Here is a 19,341-nt window from a genome sequence, read left to right on the forward strand (position 1 = left end):
TCAGTTGCCTGTCAAATCTCACTCAGTTTCAGGGAGACGTCAGTCTCACTCTTTTAAACCAGTCTCAGAAATATCAAATTAATTCAGTACTATGTATTTGTTTTAATCCAAAATGTAATTGTCTTGATCCAAAAGCTTCAAATCTCACTGGCCTGGCTGCTTGGAAGCTAGAGATAGTTATATATTCTTGTCTTCCTCATTTTAAACTCCTATTCATGTCTCCTTTCCCCTAATCCACTGGATGACTCAATTCCGCGAAGCTCCTGCGACGCTCATTGTTTTGTCCCGCTCTGCATTCCGTACCAGGTGACATGGCCGCAGCTGTGGGAACACGGAAACTTTGCTGGGGTTTCTCTGTTGAGCAGTGAGAGGAGCCGAACCGGACCTGAACCCATCACACCGAGCAAAGAGACAGCGGCAAGTGACAGGGGGAGACAACCGCAAGCTAGGGGTCCTGTCCTACAGCCAGCACCGGAGACAGGAAGTGTGTCATACTCATACATATAGTCTGTGTGCCTCTGTCTGTGTGTTATACATATACACTACGTATCTCTGTGTGTGTGTGTGTGTGTGTGTGTGTGTGTGTGTGTGTGTGTGTGTGTATATATATATATATATATCTATATCTATATATATATATATCTATATATATATCCGTACTTGGCATACATACGGGTGTGTGTATACTATTAATGTACACACTATTGCACCGGCACACTTTCTGTATACACACACACCTGTTCATACTTGTTAATAGATGTGACAGTTATTCTTCTTGAGTGCATTTTCACTTGGTCATATTCAGACACATATTCCCTCATGCACACTCATACCTGCAGGTATATACAACATACTGAATCATAAGCACACATAACCACAGATCTGCTCATACATTCGTTCTCTCATATACATTTTGAGCAATTTCTTTTACTCTAATACATTTTGCACTTCTTTGCTCACTTTGCAGTGTTTGTATATTTGTCCCGCTCATATACTCATATTCACACACGGGTAACCTAACACTTACAGAGGCATAAACACTTACAAGACACCAAAACCACAAAATGTTGATGCGCACACACAACCCCCCTCCCCCCCCTCCCAATTACATTGGAAATTCTTTTACATTTTTTATTTTAAACAAATACACTCAAACTTTTCTACATCCGGTTCATAAACATCCACAGATATTCACACAGACGCATTTACTGGACATGTACACCCTCAAGCAGCAAACACACCCTTCTCACCTATACAAAATAAAAAATAGGATCAACACTCTAATGTATTACTTTAATCCAAATAAGTTATGTTGACTTTCACACATACGTAGCACAGTCAAAGTACAGACATCTAAATTGTGTGTATTAATAAACAGTATGGTGACCTTATAATTAGTTGTATATAACCTCACTACAGTCTAAAGGTTCACCATATTCCTCAGAGTATGCGGCTCCAGCTGCTATTATGTTAACTAATATATATAATTTCTCTTTGCAACTAGACTGTGGTACATACTTGTGGATGCTAACATTAAGTGGATTGAAGTAATACTTTCTTGAATGGTTGCAATTTTTTGTTCACACTGAAACTCACTTTTAAGCTTGGTTCATATACATATACATGATGCACATGTTATATATTTACTATACTCCTATCGCCCTCCAACTCCTAAAATGTTACTGATCTGGCCCCTTTGGAAGTTTATTTGAAGACTTTTGGAATAGTTTTTTTGTAATTTTCAGGAGTTTGTAAGTATGTATATTTTTATTTATATAGCGCCATTTGTGTACATAGTGCTTCACAGCAGTAATAAACATGACATAATAATATAACATATAATGGGAATAAGGCCTTCAGACATGATAGTAACAATAGACTGGAGTCCCTGCCCCGAAGAGCTTACAATCTAAGTTGTAATTAGGGAGAACTTAGACAGTAGGAGGGTGTTATGGTAAGTGCGTCTGCAAGGGGTCATGGTCAGTACATCTAAGATGTATAGTATCCGCCAGCGCAGCTACCCATATGCTTCATTAAAGAGGTGCGTTTTTAGATAGGTCTTAATGGTGGACAGAGAGGATGCCAGTCGGATATTGAGGGAAAGGATATTCCAGAGGTGTGGGGCAGTGAGTGAGGTTTTAGGCAGGAGAGGGCTTTAGACACAAAAGGGCTAGACAGAAGACATCCTTGAGCAGAATTCAAAAGTCGGGCAGGTGCATAGCGAGAAATTAGGGCTGAGATGTAAGGAGGGGCAGAAGCGTATAAGGGCTAGCTCACACTGCCTGCTATGCGACGTAAGTACGTGCGCTCGTACGTTCTGCACTCTTTGAGGCTAGTGAGTAAGAGTTGTCACACTAGAAACTGCTTGTGGCGGCAAAGTAAAGCGTTGACGATGCGACATTTTGCCGCCAGAACCCAAATTGAAATTTAGGGCTGCAGTCACGTCACGTGAGCTGGTTCAGCCTATAAAGGCGAACTAGCTCCATACGCGTTCGTCACACCCCCAGTCACCACGACCCAACTCCTCCAGCTAGCTAACAGATCGCAGGAGCGCGCAGCGGAGGCGCACATGGAAGCGCGTGACCGTAGCAGGCAGTGTGAGCTCGGCCTAAAGCCTTAAAAGTGAGGAGGAGAATTTTGCAAGTAATACTGGATTTGATAGGAAGCCAGGAGAGGGATTTCAGCAGGAGACAGATTTGGGAGAGTAAAGTGATTCTAGTGTTAAGGATAAATTGTAGGGGAGACAGGAAGGCCGAACAGTAGAAGGTTATAATAGTATAAAAAACGGGAGAGAATGAGGGCCTGTATTAGAGTTTAGCAGTAGAGGGGCAGAGGGAAAGACATATCTTTGCAATGTTATGGAGGTAAAAATGACAGGTTTCAGCTACATTGAGGGAGGAGTCAAATGTGACCCCTAGGCAGTGTGCTTGTGATACTGGGTGTATGATATTTCTGCCAACCGTAATGTAGAAGGGGGCAGTAGGGCTTGGTTTGAGCGGAAGTATGAGGAGCTTCGTCTTGGACATGTTAAGTTTGAGTCAGTGGACGGCCATCCAGTTTGATATAGTAGAAAGACATTCAGATATTTGGGTCTGTACAGCAGGTGTGAGGTCAGGGGTAGAAAGGTAAATGTGTGTCTCATCAGCATAGAGATGATATTTGAACTCTAGAAATGTGATAAGGTCACCTAGAGAGTAATTTGGAGAGCGCTCTCTGAAGACTGCTAGGGGTGCTTCATCATGAACTCCAAAATGGTACTTATAATAATAGTGAAAGTCTAAACGGGCACTCCGTGGACATAAACACACATGGTAATTTATTAATACAATATCTACTTTTTGGCCCTCTCAGGACCAAAGAGATAGTGATTATTACCAAAGGCACTTGGTAGTTCTGAATGGGGAAGTGCTTGTCAATCACGTGATTATCTTATCCTACCCTCTCCTTGTGAAAAAAAAACATTAAAGATATGGGGAGGGGGGACAAGCACTTGCTGCACACAACAGGGAGTAGCCAGAGTAAATCAAACCCTCCCAAGTCTAACTTTAAAAAGTAAAGAATAAATACTATGCAGTGTCAGATTTGGGTAAAAAAAGTATTAATGATCCCGATGTGACCCCCTTAAACATGCCACTTAAATTCATTTCCATTGGTCTTGGAAGGAATTGCCCCCTTAAGTCCATCAGTGTCTGGTCGGTTCATGAAGCCAGTACCGTGGCCTCTTAGCTCCCTTATTTGTTTAGTTGTACGCCATGCGATTAGACATTTTGTATGTTTCCTTGCACTTTTAACATGCAACCCCAAGTGCCAAAAGGGTTAGCCCAGGTGGCTGGCACCACAACTCCCCTCAACAGAGTTAAGCCTGTACTGGAAACTACAAACTGTAAACTGTTCTTTGTAGACCAGACAAACCTACCCCTGCCTTGTGGCTGATTATTGAGATGGGAGAGGAGTTTTGGCATGAGGAGAGTATCCTCCATTCTGGAACTTCCTCTGATCCCACTGCCCATCTGCCATATAGCAACCTTCATGCTGTTTAAAGAAAGCCCATGTCGGGGATGGAAAAGCTGGACTAAACAGTCCCAGGATCAGTGCGACAGGGTATTTAGACAGAGTTAAAATTTATTTATATGTATCTCAAGTCCTATTAGTAAAGCCAAATAATACGATGTGTTAAAAGGAGTTAGATGAGTTCTTAAACAAACTTGATCAGTAATCCATTGAATAGACGTGCATAATTTATTAGATGACACGAGGGGCTGGACTCCAAATGGGATTTATGGTTACTAGGGGAAGGTATAGCCTGTAAAACTGTTCTAGCCTGTTCACCACCACACTTATAGGAGGTACTACTTAGAGTGTAATAAGAATATGGGATCACAGTATGCAGCATAAAAACATAACTCCAAAGGTAGATAGTACTCACTAATTGTTGATATTCTTGGCTCCAGAAATGGTAATGGTGTAGTCCACGGTGGAAAATGTGCTGCACAGCATGCAGGGAAGAAAGAATTGAGTTTTTAATCTATTTGGATGTGCTGTACTCCATTTTTTCATCCCTGCATGCTGTGCACTGCATTTTCCATCGTGGACTACACCATTACCATGTAGGGGATGAGTGGGAACAGATGTGAAAGATCTGGAGTGGCATGGGAAAGGGGCTTGTTGTTACTGGAATGGAAACAAGAGTAAAAGCGGCACATGAACATTTTATTGTGACTGGTTTTCTTGGAAGATTCAGTTACTCATAGAAACATTTTTACTTTTGTAATATTTTGCTTTTCTTCTGATCAGTGAAATTAATTCTAATGACATGCTTGCAAATGTAGATGACAGCTTTTTCTCAAAACCCGGATTGCACAAGTTTTGCTTCCCCAACAAACCGTGGTCGCAACTATTGCCAGCAATGTGACAGCAGTGGATGCATCTTCCCCCAAGATGAGACATTGATTTTTCTGCAGTGACTCATCTGATAATTAGGTTTGAGGATTGATAAATTCTCTCACCAAGAGTAATTAAAGATTGGGTCTATCTTTCAGGTTTTTATAATCAATTATCAATGTTTAATCTAAACGTGTTTTCGATCTATATCTTTAACACATTCATATTCTTCATGTGCAAGCATTGAACATACACCATACTTTAAAGTTGATTTAAAAATCAGACCGTTACCCTGTTATCTCTCTTATTGACATTTTTACACACTGGGCCATTTGAACCCTTTCTGTCATAGGGTACATAATCACGTACATTACTTTGTATTTAGATATATAGGTTTCAAGATATAAAGCAGGTTAGCTGTGTTGTTTTTTTTGGAATTGGAAAAGTACAAGTCACCTTATAGCAACTAATGAGGCAAATGTGAGATTAGGAGCAATGTGTTTTATCTGCAGTAAAATAAAATAAAAAATGAGAATAAAATTGACACTGCAAAAAGTTCTAAATTCGGTGTTTAAAAAAAAAAAAAAATTCTGCTTTAGTGAACATTGATATCTTTCTATTTACTTACTCATGTGGCAGATGAGTTAATGTTTTAAGCAATTCTTAATTATAAATTGCTTTTACCATACTCTGTTTTTATAGCGCATGCACTTAAGGCAATCACTATAATTCTAATGTTTTTTTTTTTTTTTTAGGGCAGTCGAAGAAATGGTGAAAAATAGGAAGCGAATGGCCATTCACGAGCCTTTCTGAATGAAATAACCGATATTCTTTACCAGTTCTTGGGAGAATCCCTTTTTACCAGTTTACATGTGCAGATCACTTCGTTACTGTGTTAGTCACTGTCTGTATGCAGCAATGACTAGAGTAGAAGAAGCAAACAGGGAGGTCAATATGCATTCTTCAGTGAGATATCTGGGCTACTTAGCCAGAATGAGCTTGATGGTGGCCATATGTCTAGGACTGTATGTTAGATGGGAGCAGACAGCAGATGTATTGATACTAGTGATATTTATTTTGGGCCTCTTCATCCTTGGAATTGCAAGCATCCTGTACTACTATTTTTCGATGGAAACAGCCAGTTTAAGCCTTTCCAATCTTTGGTTTGGATTCTTACTTGGCCTCCTCTGTTTTATTGATAATTCAACATTCCAGCATGATATGAAGGAAGAAGCTACTAAATACTTGCTTGTTTTTTCCATAATCATAAGAACAATGTGTGCGTTGGTGGAGAGAATTTGTGGATATGTCCGTCACAGACCCTCTTTGCTGACCTCCGTAGAATTTTTGGAGCTAGTTGGTTTTGCTATTGCCAGTACTACCATGCTGGTAGAAAAGTCTATAAGCATCATCTTGCTGGTAGTAGCTGTGGCCATGCTAATAATTGACTTGAGGATGAAGTCCTTTCTTGCTATTCCAAACCTGATCATATTTGGAATTCTGACACCTGTGTTATTTTTCCCATCATTGAAGATTCCTGTGAACCCATATGCATTATCTTGTTTCTTTGGCTGTCTTATTAGTGAGCCTCTTCTTGATGTCTATTTCAGTGGACTCTCTGTCACAGAACGATGGAAACCGTATCTGTACCGTAGAGGGATTTGCAGAAGGTTTTCTGTAGTTTTGGTTGGGTTAATTGAATTAATCTTTTTTGTGCTTGCAGCCTTAAAACTAAGTCACTTAAGTATTTGGTATTTTGTCATTCCTGGGTTTTTCATCTTTGGCATTTTCTGGTTGATCTGTCATATTATATTTTTAATTACACTTTGGGGGTTTCACACAAAACTCAATGAATGTCACAAGGTCTACTACACCCACAGACAAGATAACAGCCTGGACAGAGTTATGGCTTCAAAGGGAGTGCGCCATTTCTGCTTAATTTCAGAGCGACTGGTTTTCTTCAGCCTCTTGTCGACAGCAATTCTTGGTGCTGTCTCGTGGCAGGTAAGTGTGAATATTATATTTATTGCATACAGTGTCTATTGTAAATAAACTCAACTTTAAATAGCTGTTGTATGTGGTAATTAATAAATAAAATACGGTCTGCAATATTTGAACAGCTTTACAAACCATTCTGCTTAGGACCAAACTGAACTAGCGGCCGTGGCTTGTTTAATAGGCCACGTATTTTGCAATATTTCCATGATAACCATATGCTTTAAAAGTTCTTTCATGATATTTCTGCAGAAAAGTTGCCCTTTTTTGGTCTTTTTTTAAAAGTGGTTATTAAACCACCATTGGCCAGAACAAGAAGTATCCAATATTGATTTTTGCTGCATTTGGTAAAAAGAATATAGTTATCACCTAAGTGTACTTTAGGCCAATATTTGCTGAACAGTGCTGTTCGTTAAAACCCCAGCGCATAGAAGAAACTTTTTGGCCTATTCCAGTGAATGGCGCTGTAAGGGGGCTTCCAGAACTGCGTGCTCCATGGAATAGCTGCACTTAGTAAATAGTGGCCTAAATATTTTTAAAGAAGCATATTACATTAACTTCTTGGTGAACTTTTATGTGGGACTGCCCCTTTAAACTAAAAGTTTTCAGTATATTTCATCTTCTGAGCCCATTTGTACGATATCCTAATCTTGTTTGAAGAGAGATTCGAGTAGTATTTATCCTGTCTTAAAGCACCTCTATGGTATTACTTGACCTGAATGTATTTTAGCTGTATTGCAGCTGCTTAGGTCAGCCACAACGCTGACGTGCATATATATACATATATATATATATATATATATATATATATATATATATATATATATATATATATATATATATATATATATATATATAATATATACTGTGTTTAAAGCAGCATGCATTGGCTAAGGGTTGCTCATGTAATGTGAGCATGAGATAAAAAGTGGCACTGTGTGCTCATTTGCATGCCATTTCCCAGAATCCCTTGCTGAAGTGGAAGTGCTGTTTGCTGGGTGATAATGGTGAAAGACAGGGTTGCAGACCTGTCTAAGACATGCAAATGAGCATACAGTAATATTTACAGTTGCTATATATATATATATATATCAGTGTTCGACAAACCTATACATTTGCACGCCCCGGGCGAGTGGATTTAACATCGTGGCGAGCTCCTATTTGCCCAGGCATCACACGTTTGGTACTAGGTGGCGAGTAGATTTTTTTTGTTGGGCGAGTAGATTTTTTTTGTTGGGCGAGTAGATTTTTTGGTGATTTGTCGACCACTGCATATATATATAATATTATTATTTTGTTTCTCTGTTTTAATCAAATCTTTCAGATGCTTAATGCATAGCCCATCAGGTTTGAGATTTGCATCTGTCTACCAGGATTCTTCCTGTTGTTTTTCTGACCTAAGATTTTGTTCATTTGAATCCGTCTACACAATTAGGAAAATTCATTGAAACCTATATGATAAATACAACCAATTACCTAATTGTACAGTGTGTTGTCAATTGGTTCTTGAAATCTGGTGCGAGTGTAATGCTTGAACAATGGTGTACTTAACACCTCCATAGATTTCTTCATAGTTTGAGCAGAGTGACCAATAGTGGGTTTGGTTAGCACAGCAAGACGTCTGCAGCTTTGGCCACTGCACATCAGGGAACATATGTCCCCTCTTCTGTGATCTTGATACCTCTTGCATTTTCCTTCAATTATGAAGAGAAGGCGGTAGAATTACAGAAGGTTATTCTGTTGGAGGGCAATGCACAGCATTACATGGGGTTCTTTTGTTTAAGAACATCTTGTTTTTGATGTTAAGCATATTTAAAAAATAAATAAAAAAAAAAAGAGTTTTTGGGTAATGTAACTGAAATTTCCGTAGCCTTTTTGAGGATTTATGTAGGGTGTGGTGGCGGAATAGGACATTTTAGTCGCGGCCGTTTCGCCATGACCAAATGGCTGCGGGCGCTTTACCGCGACTCACCCCACATTCGCCGCTGGAATCCCTGCCGCCGGCCACTTCTAAGTTTTATTACAGTTTAGGGTAGGGGGGTAATTTAAGGGGTTTTGGCGCTTAGGGCATGGGGTTAATTTAAGGGGGGGCTTAGCAGTTAAGGTAGGGAGTTAATTTAAGGTTTTTAGCCTTAAGGGTAGGGGGTTAATTTAAGGGGTTTTAGGATAAGGGCTTGGGTAGGAGATTGTAGAGTAAGGCACTTACCTTAGTGGCGAAGTGGCCGGTGGCGGAAGCTTGCGGCAGGGTGAATTGCAGCAAAGTGCTGGCGGCCATTTGGTCGTGTTCTTGACTGTGTGGTAGTGGTTCTAAACAGTACAAATAGGAGAATGTCATTGTTCATCATTTTTGATGTCACTAGTGAGTTGTCCCAAAATGGGTAGCCGGTAAATCATGGCAAATATTTTACAATAGGTGCCAAACTCTGTATCTCTACCATATGTATGTATCTTGCGTTTCTAAAGTTTGTGGAGCTGTACTTACACTGTAACGTAGGACAATTTGGATTTGCGTGAATCTTCAATGCCGTGTGTGCGCTTGTGCAAAGCTGGGTGTGTGTTTTCACAGCTTGTCGGTAGGTTATTGTATGTGAAGTGGCATGTGGTTGCAAGGAATATAAGATGGCAATAAGCAGAATTAGAAGTTGCACGGAAAGAGAGAGTACTGTAATTAGAATTTCCTGACATTTTTTACCCTTTGTTGCACTGATGGCATGATGTAGCCACTATACGCCCCTGGCGTGCCAGACCGCATGCCATATTGACTATGTCCTGGGACACCCAAAGGTTTAAAAAATAAATAAATACAAAATCGCCAGGGTTTCTGCTTTTCAGTCAAATTAAATAAGGGATTAGTACGGGTACACCTTTTTGTTTTTTTTCCTACTTAAAGTTAAAGTATGGATTACAGTTTACTTAATATTCTACTGCCATTATTCCACATTTGACTAAGAGACTGCCCTTTTTATTATTTGGTTTAGATCAATAATGGAATTCATTGTTTTTTCTTGGACAAATATAAAACGCGGCTAAAGCATTAAAAAAAAATATATCTGTTAATCAGTATGAATGAAATATTTTCCATGTATTCAGATTTAGTTTTGTCTTGTTTTGTTGTATCTGTTTCAATTTTAGCCATCTAATGGGATCTTCATGAGTGTGTTCCTGATTGTTCTACCGCTGGAGTCCATGACACATGGGCTGTTCCATGAGCTTGGCAGCTGCTTGGGAGGAACATGTGTTGGATATGCATTCGTGATTCCCACTAATTTCTGCAGGTATTTTTACTTTTATTGTGCACAGACGAAACCAACAGCAAACCAAACATACATATTTCTTTGAGTAATTGTGGGCTGTTATTATTCAGGATAATAAGATGATATATTTTTTGGAGTGCCTACATGTTTTAATTTTAATGTATATTTTTGGAGGTATCTTTTTAGTGCAGTAATTAAACATTCCATGTTAACTATTTTTTTCCCCATAGGTGGGTCTTCGGTGCTTAACCATGTCAATTTCAGCTCTGGGGACCCCGTGCTTCCTGAAATACATCCAGTGGGTGCTGCGGGTTCTTCATGGAGATTTAAATCTCCCGTGTCACGCTGGCCAATAGGAATGCTACAACGGATGACTTTGGATTCCTTTTGGCTCCTGTGCCATGGGAGATTACACCCCCATGTTGTTCACCCAGCCTGAGATGCTACCTGCAGCACCCTCCGAGTAAGTATCTCGGAGAGAAGTGGGTGCTGGAGCTGAAATTAATGCGGTTCAGCTTTTGGAGGCGCCCTACTTCCCACCTATAAATGGGTTTAAAAAATAAATAAATTGGTCGGAACCATGCAAGCTAGTGTTCCTAAACATATTCTGCTGGTATCTATAGCATTTATTTTTGCTACTGGTTGGTTATTTCTAGTATACTTTGAACTATTCACTGCCCACATCTAATAATGCGTTGCAAGCTGTCTGGAGGGTGGAGGGGTTTATGTTCACAAAATTAAAACTATTTTAGGTTGACTTTGCTTCTGATGTAATTGATAATGGAACATTTCTTCTCCTTACAACAGCCCTAATGGAGAACCAATGCTTCTTCCACCGGAACACGTGCAGGAGTTAAATTCGCGGTCAACAGGAATGCTCAATTCTATCCAAAGATTCTTTGCTTCTCATATGATAGAAAACTATGGATGTGACTACTCTACAAGTGGGCTTAATTTGGATATTCTGCATACAAAATTGAAATCTTTCCTGGAGTTAAGAACATCTGATGGACCTAGACATGATACCTATATAATATACTACAGTGGTCATTCCCATAGCACTGGAGAATGGGCCTTAGCAGGTGAGCTTTTACAATTTATTTTCTTAATATGTATTAAAAGTGCCCTAATTTGTGGAAGGAGTGGAAAAACAGTGTTAAATCTACATGTATGCATGGTCACAAACAGCTATGTACGAAATGAAGGCGCATCCAGATGTTTGACAGAATGTTGATAATATATTTCCGTAATAAATTTTCTGTTGATGGATGATTTGCATGGAGTTTTATTTTTTATTTTTTTCCTTAGATGTTCTGAAAGCAGCCATTACATACTGATGGTAAAGCTAAAGGGTATTTTCTAATGTAGTTGTCCAAAGTGTATAATTCAGTAATATGCTGTGACAGATGGAACAGACTGTCATTATCTGTAATTTTTTTTATTTTTTATTCTGGGCCATCTTCTGACCTCTAGAGAGCTATTAAAATAGCAAAAATAAACCATTAACACTCTCCTAACATGTTAAAATGCTGCTACCTACTGAGGGCTTCACTTAATGTAGAGCAAAGCGGTGCTTCTAAGGGGAAAAAAGTATTTGTATTGATACAAATGTAATGCAGACACCAAGTTTCACAATGTGTCATTATTGTTGGGTACTTGAATGTCACCCAGTGTATGAGAGACGCCGCTAACTAGTCATGCATAAAGAATGAGTAAGACAGCCTGTGAGTTTATATTCATGACCTAAATGCAGAAGGAATGATTGTTTACAAAGTAAAGCTTCATTTGTGTTATTAGATGTTAGCATTCATTGTTCATTAAGCCTGCCAAAGAAAGCAGATGCTGTTTCTAGAGACAGATATATCCATACCTTGGCTTAGTGTTCGATTCTGTAATTGCTAAATCTGCATTGTGTGTGATCTAAAGGGGAAAGCAATGATTGCCATGTACATATATGGCATGCTTGCGTTTGTAATCCATTCTCTGATGTCTACTCTATCGTATGCTGCATACTTTTATGTATTGCTTTGGTGTCTGTGCACATCAATCAAATTGCAGGATTCTCAGCACAAGAGTTTAAATGCATACATGAACATATGGGTTTTGATGACGTATATAAACAAATCTGAAAAGGGTCACTTGAAAATGTAGTCATGGTGGTTTGGTTTTACACACAAGTTTAAAGCTGCAGTTCAAGCAATATCCTACATGTGTGTTTTTTTAAATACATCAATTCTGTACTATGAGAAAATACTTGTAGCATTTAAAAAATGTTAAAAAAAATGTTTTAGACATTTTTAATGTTTCTAATGTAGGAAGCATTTCCAAAGTGATGGCCCCCTTCCCCTTCTGATAGGCTCTGGCTCTTGAGACTCGCCCTCTCTCTAGCAGTGAACCAATTGTATCTAGTAACTGCCTAGTCAATCATATTCCAGGAACTACATTGCCCAAAATGCTGTGCAAGAACTGAATTAAATAGCCCGAGCAAGCGATCGATTACAGGAGAACAGATCGATCTGCAGCTTAGCTAATCACTTGTCAGTGTGCAGATTGTATTGATGCACATATTGAATGGGGAAAAAAAAAAATATATTTTTTAAAAACGGCAGCTTGAACTGCAGCTTTAAGGTTGTGTGCTATGGCAAAAAAATATTTTTGTAAACAAATGTAATAAAGCATAACTTGCTTTGTGGAGAGTTTCTCATGAGGGAAGTTGTATAAATCTTCCTGTGTAAGAGAATAGTAGGTCCTGCTAAACATAATAGTATCTAAAAAGTCTAGTTCTCAAGTTGACCCTGTTTACAAACAAAATTTGGAAGATTACTTAAAATCCTAATGAGGACCTGATTGAAAAAAATCACTCATATTTAACATCATTAATTATCACTGCTATTGGTTCATTTTTGTTAAGAGAGACTGCACCTTCAAATAGTGACTATCCATGTTTGTAATGCCCTTTTTGTCTAAATTATCCACAGGTGGTGACACTTTACGGTTTGAAACTCTACTTGAATGGTGGAGAGAAAAAAACGGTGCCTTTTGCTCGCAACTTATAATTGTATTGGACACTGAGAGTTCAAAGCCATGGGTTAAGGAAGTACGACAAGTTAAAGATCAGTACATCGCTGTACAAGGAGCGGAGCTGGCGAGGGTTGTAGATATTGAAGAAGCAGATCCTCCCCAGCTGGGTGATTTCACTAAGGAATGGGTGGAATTCAACTGTAATCCAGACAATGACATAAACTGGGCTGAAAAGGGACGAACTGTGAAAGCACTCTACGGAGTGTCAAAGCACTGGAGTGACTATACTCTGCATTTACCAACAGAAAGTGATGTTGCGAAGCATTGGATGATTTATTTCCCTCGCATTACGTACCCACTTGTTCATTTTGCTAATTGGTCTGGTTCTCTGAACCTATTCTGGCCGTGTGAAGTTTGTTACAGGTGCCTAAAAAGGTTAAAAATGAATTGGTTTCTTCCCGCAATACTTAACACGGGTCAAGGCTTTAAACTTGTTAAATCCTAATTGAGATTGAATGAATAGAACATGTGAATTGTGGCAGTACTCTCTTAAAATGTATATATATTTTTTTTATATACGATTTCACATTCTGTTGAAAGAAATCATGCTACTTCAGTAGCCACACTGCTTGAACAGCAACATTTTAAAACTTCTCAAAAAGGTGTTTTAAAAATGTAACTTTGTTACTGAGGTGTGTGTGTGTGTGTGTGTGTGTATACTGTCTATCTCTCTATCTATATCATTTTTTATAAAGGGTATACACATTTTGGCTCTTTACCTTCTGAAAACAAGGCCACGATCGCACAGCGACATTCGGATGCTTCCTCATAGAGTAGCTATCAGTCAGATTTGCTTCCAAGTCACTGCTTTATAGAAGAAAGCAATGGGCAACTAAAATAATACTCAATTGAGACCACTTTATATCATTTAAATAAACACTCAAACACAATGTATAGTTGTATCTCTCTGCGCTTTTATTTTTACTTTCCCAGTGAAGGTCTCTTTGCTTTCTAAACTTATTGTCACTTCTAGGATGTATTATCTTGGCCATGCAATGAATCATTAAAATAATCCATGTATACATGCATTAGAAAAATATATTTAGTTTTCTTAATTTAGGTGCAAAAGTGCACAGAATGTAAGCTATTCAGAGACCTTTTAGTGCCCAAAGCAGAGAGGACATATTGTATTTCACTTCATATGTGTCTAGTGAATGCACACCGTTTGTGCCATTGATAAGCCACCTTTTATGGTACAATTTGCTCATGCTCCATTAACTTTTGTATATTTGTGAATTGCTGCATATTATCATTTGGATTCCTCCCTTTTATAAATGTCAACTAATAGCATGAAATGCACCAAAAAAAACCTCAGGGATGAACATGTTATTTCAATATTTGAGTATGTACACTATTTTTGATTTTGTTGAGTCTCTCAACCTTTTAGCTACAACATATTGTCAAATCTATGCAACGTACAAAACAAAAGTCCAGATATAAATACACATCCATGGTGTTTTTCTATAAGTACATTTATATATTTCAAACATCTTACTCAATGTTCAGGACACAGTGGTGACTGCTTGAGTTGCTTGCAACTTATTTTTTTTTATAAAGAAGATTGACAGTTAAAATAAAGTTGTGTATTTAATAACAAAGGCTTTATTTGTGTAACTGTAAATAAAGATATTTTAATACATAGGTTAAGTTGAGAAATTACTTTTGTACTCCATTTCAATTTATTGGAAACAAGGACGATACAGCCATCATTTGTACCCTTTTTTTAATATATATAATTGAAATGATGAATTAGAAGACTTTATATATTTATATCTGAACACTGATGCCTTTTTGTTTTTGTGTCTCTGATTATTTAACCAGAATTGAATTGACTTTTTAATTTTTATCTTAGTAACATCTTCTGCACCATATATGACAGAAAAAAAAGAACAAGAGAAAAACTGAAAAAAGAATGACTATGCACAGACGTTTAGTAATAGTAAAACAATTGCACAGTCCGCAACAGTAAACTTAATGGACGTGCTTCACAACAATTTCAATAATTTAACAATATTTTATTTGAATAACCTGTAAATTCAAAGGTGGGTGGTGGATATACAAAATCAACCTTTCTACTTACAAAGTGATCACAAAAAATCTTCATGGAATGGTTTGATTTTTAGAGTAGAGGAAAGTAGTTATGCTGCTTACCTAGGTCTCCATGATGTTTGCCATTGCAAACAAGCTTGAGGGGAAAATGTACTATTCTGCTTAGAAAAGGGAGGGTTTGAATGAGGCATCTTGTACCATTAGTACTTCTATGAATCACACTCGTTTATGGATTCTCCTACATATTTGTAACACAGACTTGGATAGGGTTTCTTAAATTTGTCGATCTTGTGCTAGTCCGTTGCCATTGTAATCACAATTACAGAAATTTGCATACTTGCAATTCTTCAGTGACATGACCATGATTGCAATGTCTAATTTCTCAGGAGTTGAAGCCGCAGAGAGGTGAAAATGAACTGAGTATGTCTAAAGCTTTATTGCACTTCTGTAATGAACATGCTCTTTCATTTGTATTTAGAAATGCCTTTTATAATTTATTAGATTACTATAGCCACTCTCTCCTGATCCTCATTATTATTATATTTGAATCCTTATTACATCAATTGGACTGAATATTAAATGTACCTTGCTATTATATTTGTATGGCCACGTTTTAGTGAGGTTCAATGGCACTGGGATGTTGTTTTCTTGAAAAGTGAAAGCTTAACATCTACTTGAACGGCAAAATAAGTAAATACATGAATAAAAAACGAATGCAGTCTGAAGACCAATACATATTTTATAGTTCAGATTGCAAAATATACACATGGAAATAAAAATACTACGTTTTTTTTTTTAACACAAATTCTCACTAGTGCTAGAACAGGGGAAGACTATTCACTGCAATGGTCTTTGTATACAGTAAGTGCAATGCGTAATGTGGCTATATGAATGAGTCTGTAGGTGTCACATTTCTTTGCAAAGATATTCCTAAAGCTTTAGCCTGTTTGTACATTGCTAAAAATTAAGATACACTTTACTGTAGTTATACCCACCATATAAAACTTTGGTTGTGAAATCCATGACATTAAAAAAAATGATGGTAACTATTTCCAAACCTTTTCCGTTTGACATGGATAGCTATACAGTGACATTATTTGACCTTGTTAGGTTTTAAAGTAAAGAGTTTAAGGTAATTTGCCAAACAAAACAGTGTATTTGTAAGAAAGCAGTATTTTACAGGTATGAGTTAAAATATAACATGTATTCATGTATTCAAACGCAAATCTTCAATTTAATGTGTTGTTGGGTTTGCTAAACATTGTTGCCACTTTTTCATCTGTTATTAATTTGCTTTCTGTATTCATTGTTCCAAATCAATCCGTTTTATGTATAAAGCTTATTGAATGTATGTGTATGTACAATAAATAGGTACCATGTATTCAATTATTCCTAAGCTGCTTTCCCCCCCCCGTTCCCCTTTGTTTTCAACTTCCTCCCCAAATGTGGAATGGAACTGTGCTGCCTAAAATTCTTCTTTTCATCTTACACACACAATATATTTCTCCTGATTCTCCCTTTTTATTTAATATCTAGATAATATATATGTGTATACTCAACAAAGTGAGAACTTCAACATACACAATGAAAGTCATGGGAAATAGCAAGTATTTGATAGACAAGTGATTTTCGTTATTTACTTATCCCCTACTATTGATTTTTGTTTCAAGGTGAATAAAAAAACAACCTGACTGACATTATAAGATGAAATGAAAGCAGTGTTATTAGCTCAGCGCATTAAACTGACCGTGAATCCTTTAAAATAATTATTCAATTTCTAAGTGCAACAGTGTTGATTCAATTATAAGTGCAACAAATGTGCAAAAGGTGCAAAAAAAAAGTAGGAATAAATATACAATACTATATAAAGTGCAGCTTCAACCCTCCACAGAATTGCTTCTCCAATCCTCAGAAGATATGTTGTCCAGTCAGTGGGGAGCGCAGATATGTGCACATATCTGCGCTCCTCACTGACTGGACAACATGACAGTATAAGATGAAGGGAGGTGTGGCTCCCCGCAAATGTTCTGGTTTCTATGTTTCTGGCACCTTGTTGAAGGTCATTTTCAAATTTTTATTCATTAAATAACTTTTGTGGTGTAGTTTCCCGATTCCTACATGTGGAATCTTGACATTCTAAGAGCCTTTTAAAATACATTTCCTATTTGCAAATATTTGCAAGAAGTAGTAAATCATTAAACACATTACCGGATGGCTTTAATTCACAGTTTGTTTATGGGCCTAAACCTATCCCAATTTCAAACAGTTAAAACATTGGCTGTACTGGTAATGTTTGCATGTATATCAATATGTATTGGTTTTGGGAAGGGTTCCATTTATGTGGGACAATTTATTTGTATTTTTTTAATTTTTTTATTACAAATAGTTGCCTTTACTTTTTAATCCTGATTGACATAATTATTTGAGAAATCCACCACTACCTTCTATTGTGCAGAAATAGTGAAGTAAAAAACTAATTTTCCTGAAGCCCACATGACAGTGGATACCAAATGGGTATAGCTCCTCCCTTCTGCGCAGGTGGACAGGAAACTTCTGCAGGTACTAATATTTAACGCCCTCCCTCTACCTGCAGGACAGTATTTTCCCGTGCTGCAGTGTAGTAGCAGTTTATTTTTAAATTCGGACTCACTTGGATTGCAAGTAGTATAGTCTAGTTTCAGAGGGTTCTCAGCCTCTCTGAGCTCCGGCATCATGGCTCTGCTGGCTGAAGGCCCCCTGTGACTGGTGCTGAACTGCAGTGTGCTGGCTGTGGGAGGATGCGCAGGCATGTTTCCCTGTCCCATGTGCTTCTGGGAGCACGTGCACGCTCACACCATGCCATAAATCGGCAACACGCAATGTCATTAGCGTGAATGCGCCAGAAGGACCCAGGGCACATTTAAAGGGGCAATACCTTCAATAGTGTAAATGAATATGCAGGAGTTCAAGGGGCAGCGTAACTGAAGCAAGAGAAGTGTTAGCTAGGGTTAACCCTCACTAGTTGTTACTGTAGTGCCGACGAGTATTCTAAAACCAATCTGGGGCAATCACCAACAAGACCCAGGTACATACTGGGTACATGCTGAAAACATGCTGGGTATATGCTGCAACATTTCTGCAGACAGACTAATGGCCCATCGGATTAACAGCGGGGGTCCCTGGCAGTCCCTTTCGAACTGAATGGGACTGCCAGGAACCCCTGCTGTGTTAATCCGATGGGCCATTAGTCTCTGCAGAAATGTCACTGAAATATTTGCAGCATGTAACTTGAACTTTTTGGTTATAGCCCCAGATTTTCCAAGGCAAGTTTAAGGCAAGTGTTAGAATACTCGTCGGCGCACCTGTAGATATGTATCTTTTTGCGGCTGCAGTACCTCTGTGAGTCAGCTTGAAATGATGGCTATAGAAGCATTACACCATAAGGTGGTCATGAAGAAATCTAGAGGCTGTGCATCCTGTGACAAAACAGTGATTTAAAGAAAGAAGTTGTGTAAAGACTGCCTTAAGTCAGCAGCAACGGAGCCTAATGAGCAGTCCAGGCCAGTTTTTTTTAAATATCATACTGTAGGTGAAAAACACTGTATCACATAGCGTTGAAGCTGCAGTGGCCCAGGCGTACAAACAACCCCAGAAGAAGATGTCACAGATAACCTGGACATCCTCAGAGGAGTCGAAGGTCGTCCAACATTTTTAGGAATCTGAATATTGAAATTCCTCAGAGCAGGAACCACTCGCCGAAGATCTGGATTTCAACTTGTTGCCCCTTTAATTAAGGCCATGAAGGCCCTGGATCTTAAAGATCCAAGGGAGGATCAGCTGAGGACAGATTAGTTATTTGGAGGATCACAGAGAAATATGAGATGTTTTCCCAGCGTTCTGTTATAAAGGAGATGATTGAGATAGAATGGATTCAACCAGATCAGAAGTTTTTCACCCCTAGGAAGTTCACAAAGATGTATCCTTTCATAGAGAAGGAAGTCAAGGTCTGGGAAACTCATCCTAAGGTAGATGCAGCAATCACAAGAATTGTGAAGAGGACCACATTGCCACATTACCCGTGGTGGCCACAGCATCCTTTTCC

The 19,341-nt window shown here is 38.3% G+C and overlaps 1 protein-coding gene across 2 annotated transcripts; it reads left to right on the top strand.

The window, feature by feature from the left end:
• Positions 1 to 253: 253 nt before the first annotated feature.
• Positions 254 to 16,641, top strand: TMEM168 (transmembrane protein 168). 2 transcript variants are annotated; one of them, XM_075600018.1, is made up of 5 exons: positions 254 to 484; positions 5,637 to 6,885; positions 10,009 to 10,151; positions 10,938 to 11,212; positions 13,109 to 16,641. In XM_075600018.1, the coding sequence occupies exons 2-5, from the start codon at positions 5,752 to 5,754 to the stop codon at positions 13,654 to 13,656; spliced, it is 2,100 nt and encodes a 699-aa protein (XP_075456133.1). In that variant the 5' UTR covers positions 254 to 484; positions 5,637 to 5,751; the 3' UTR covers positions 13,657 to 16,641. The 2 variants fall into 2 exon arrangements, with proteins under 2 accessions (XP_075456133.1, XP_075456134.1); XM_075600019.1 differs by having other exon boundaries at positions 254 to 417.
• Positions 16,642 to 19,341: the final 2,700 nt, after the last annotated feature.

Source organism: Ascaphus truei, chromosome 5, assembly GCF_040206685.1.
Source record: "Ascaphus truei isolate aAscTru1 chromosome 5, aAscTru1.hap1, whole genome shotgun sequence".
Lineage (NCBI taxonomy): Eukaryota > Metazoa > Chordata > Amphibia > Anura > Ascaphidae > Ascaphus > Ascaphus truei.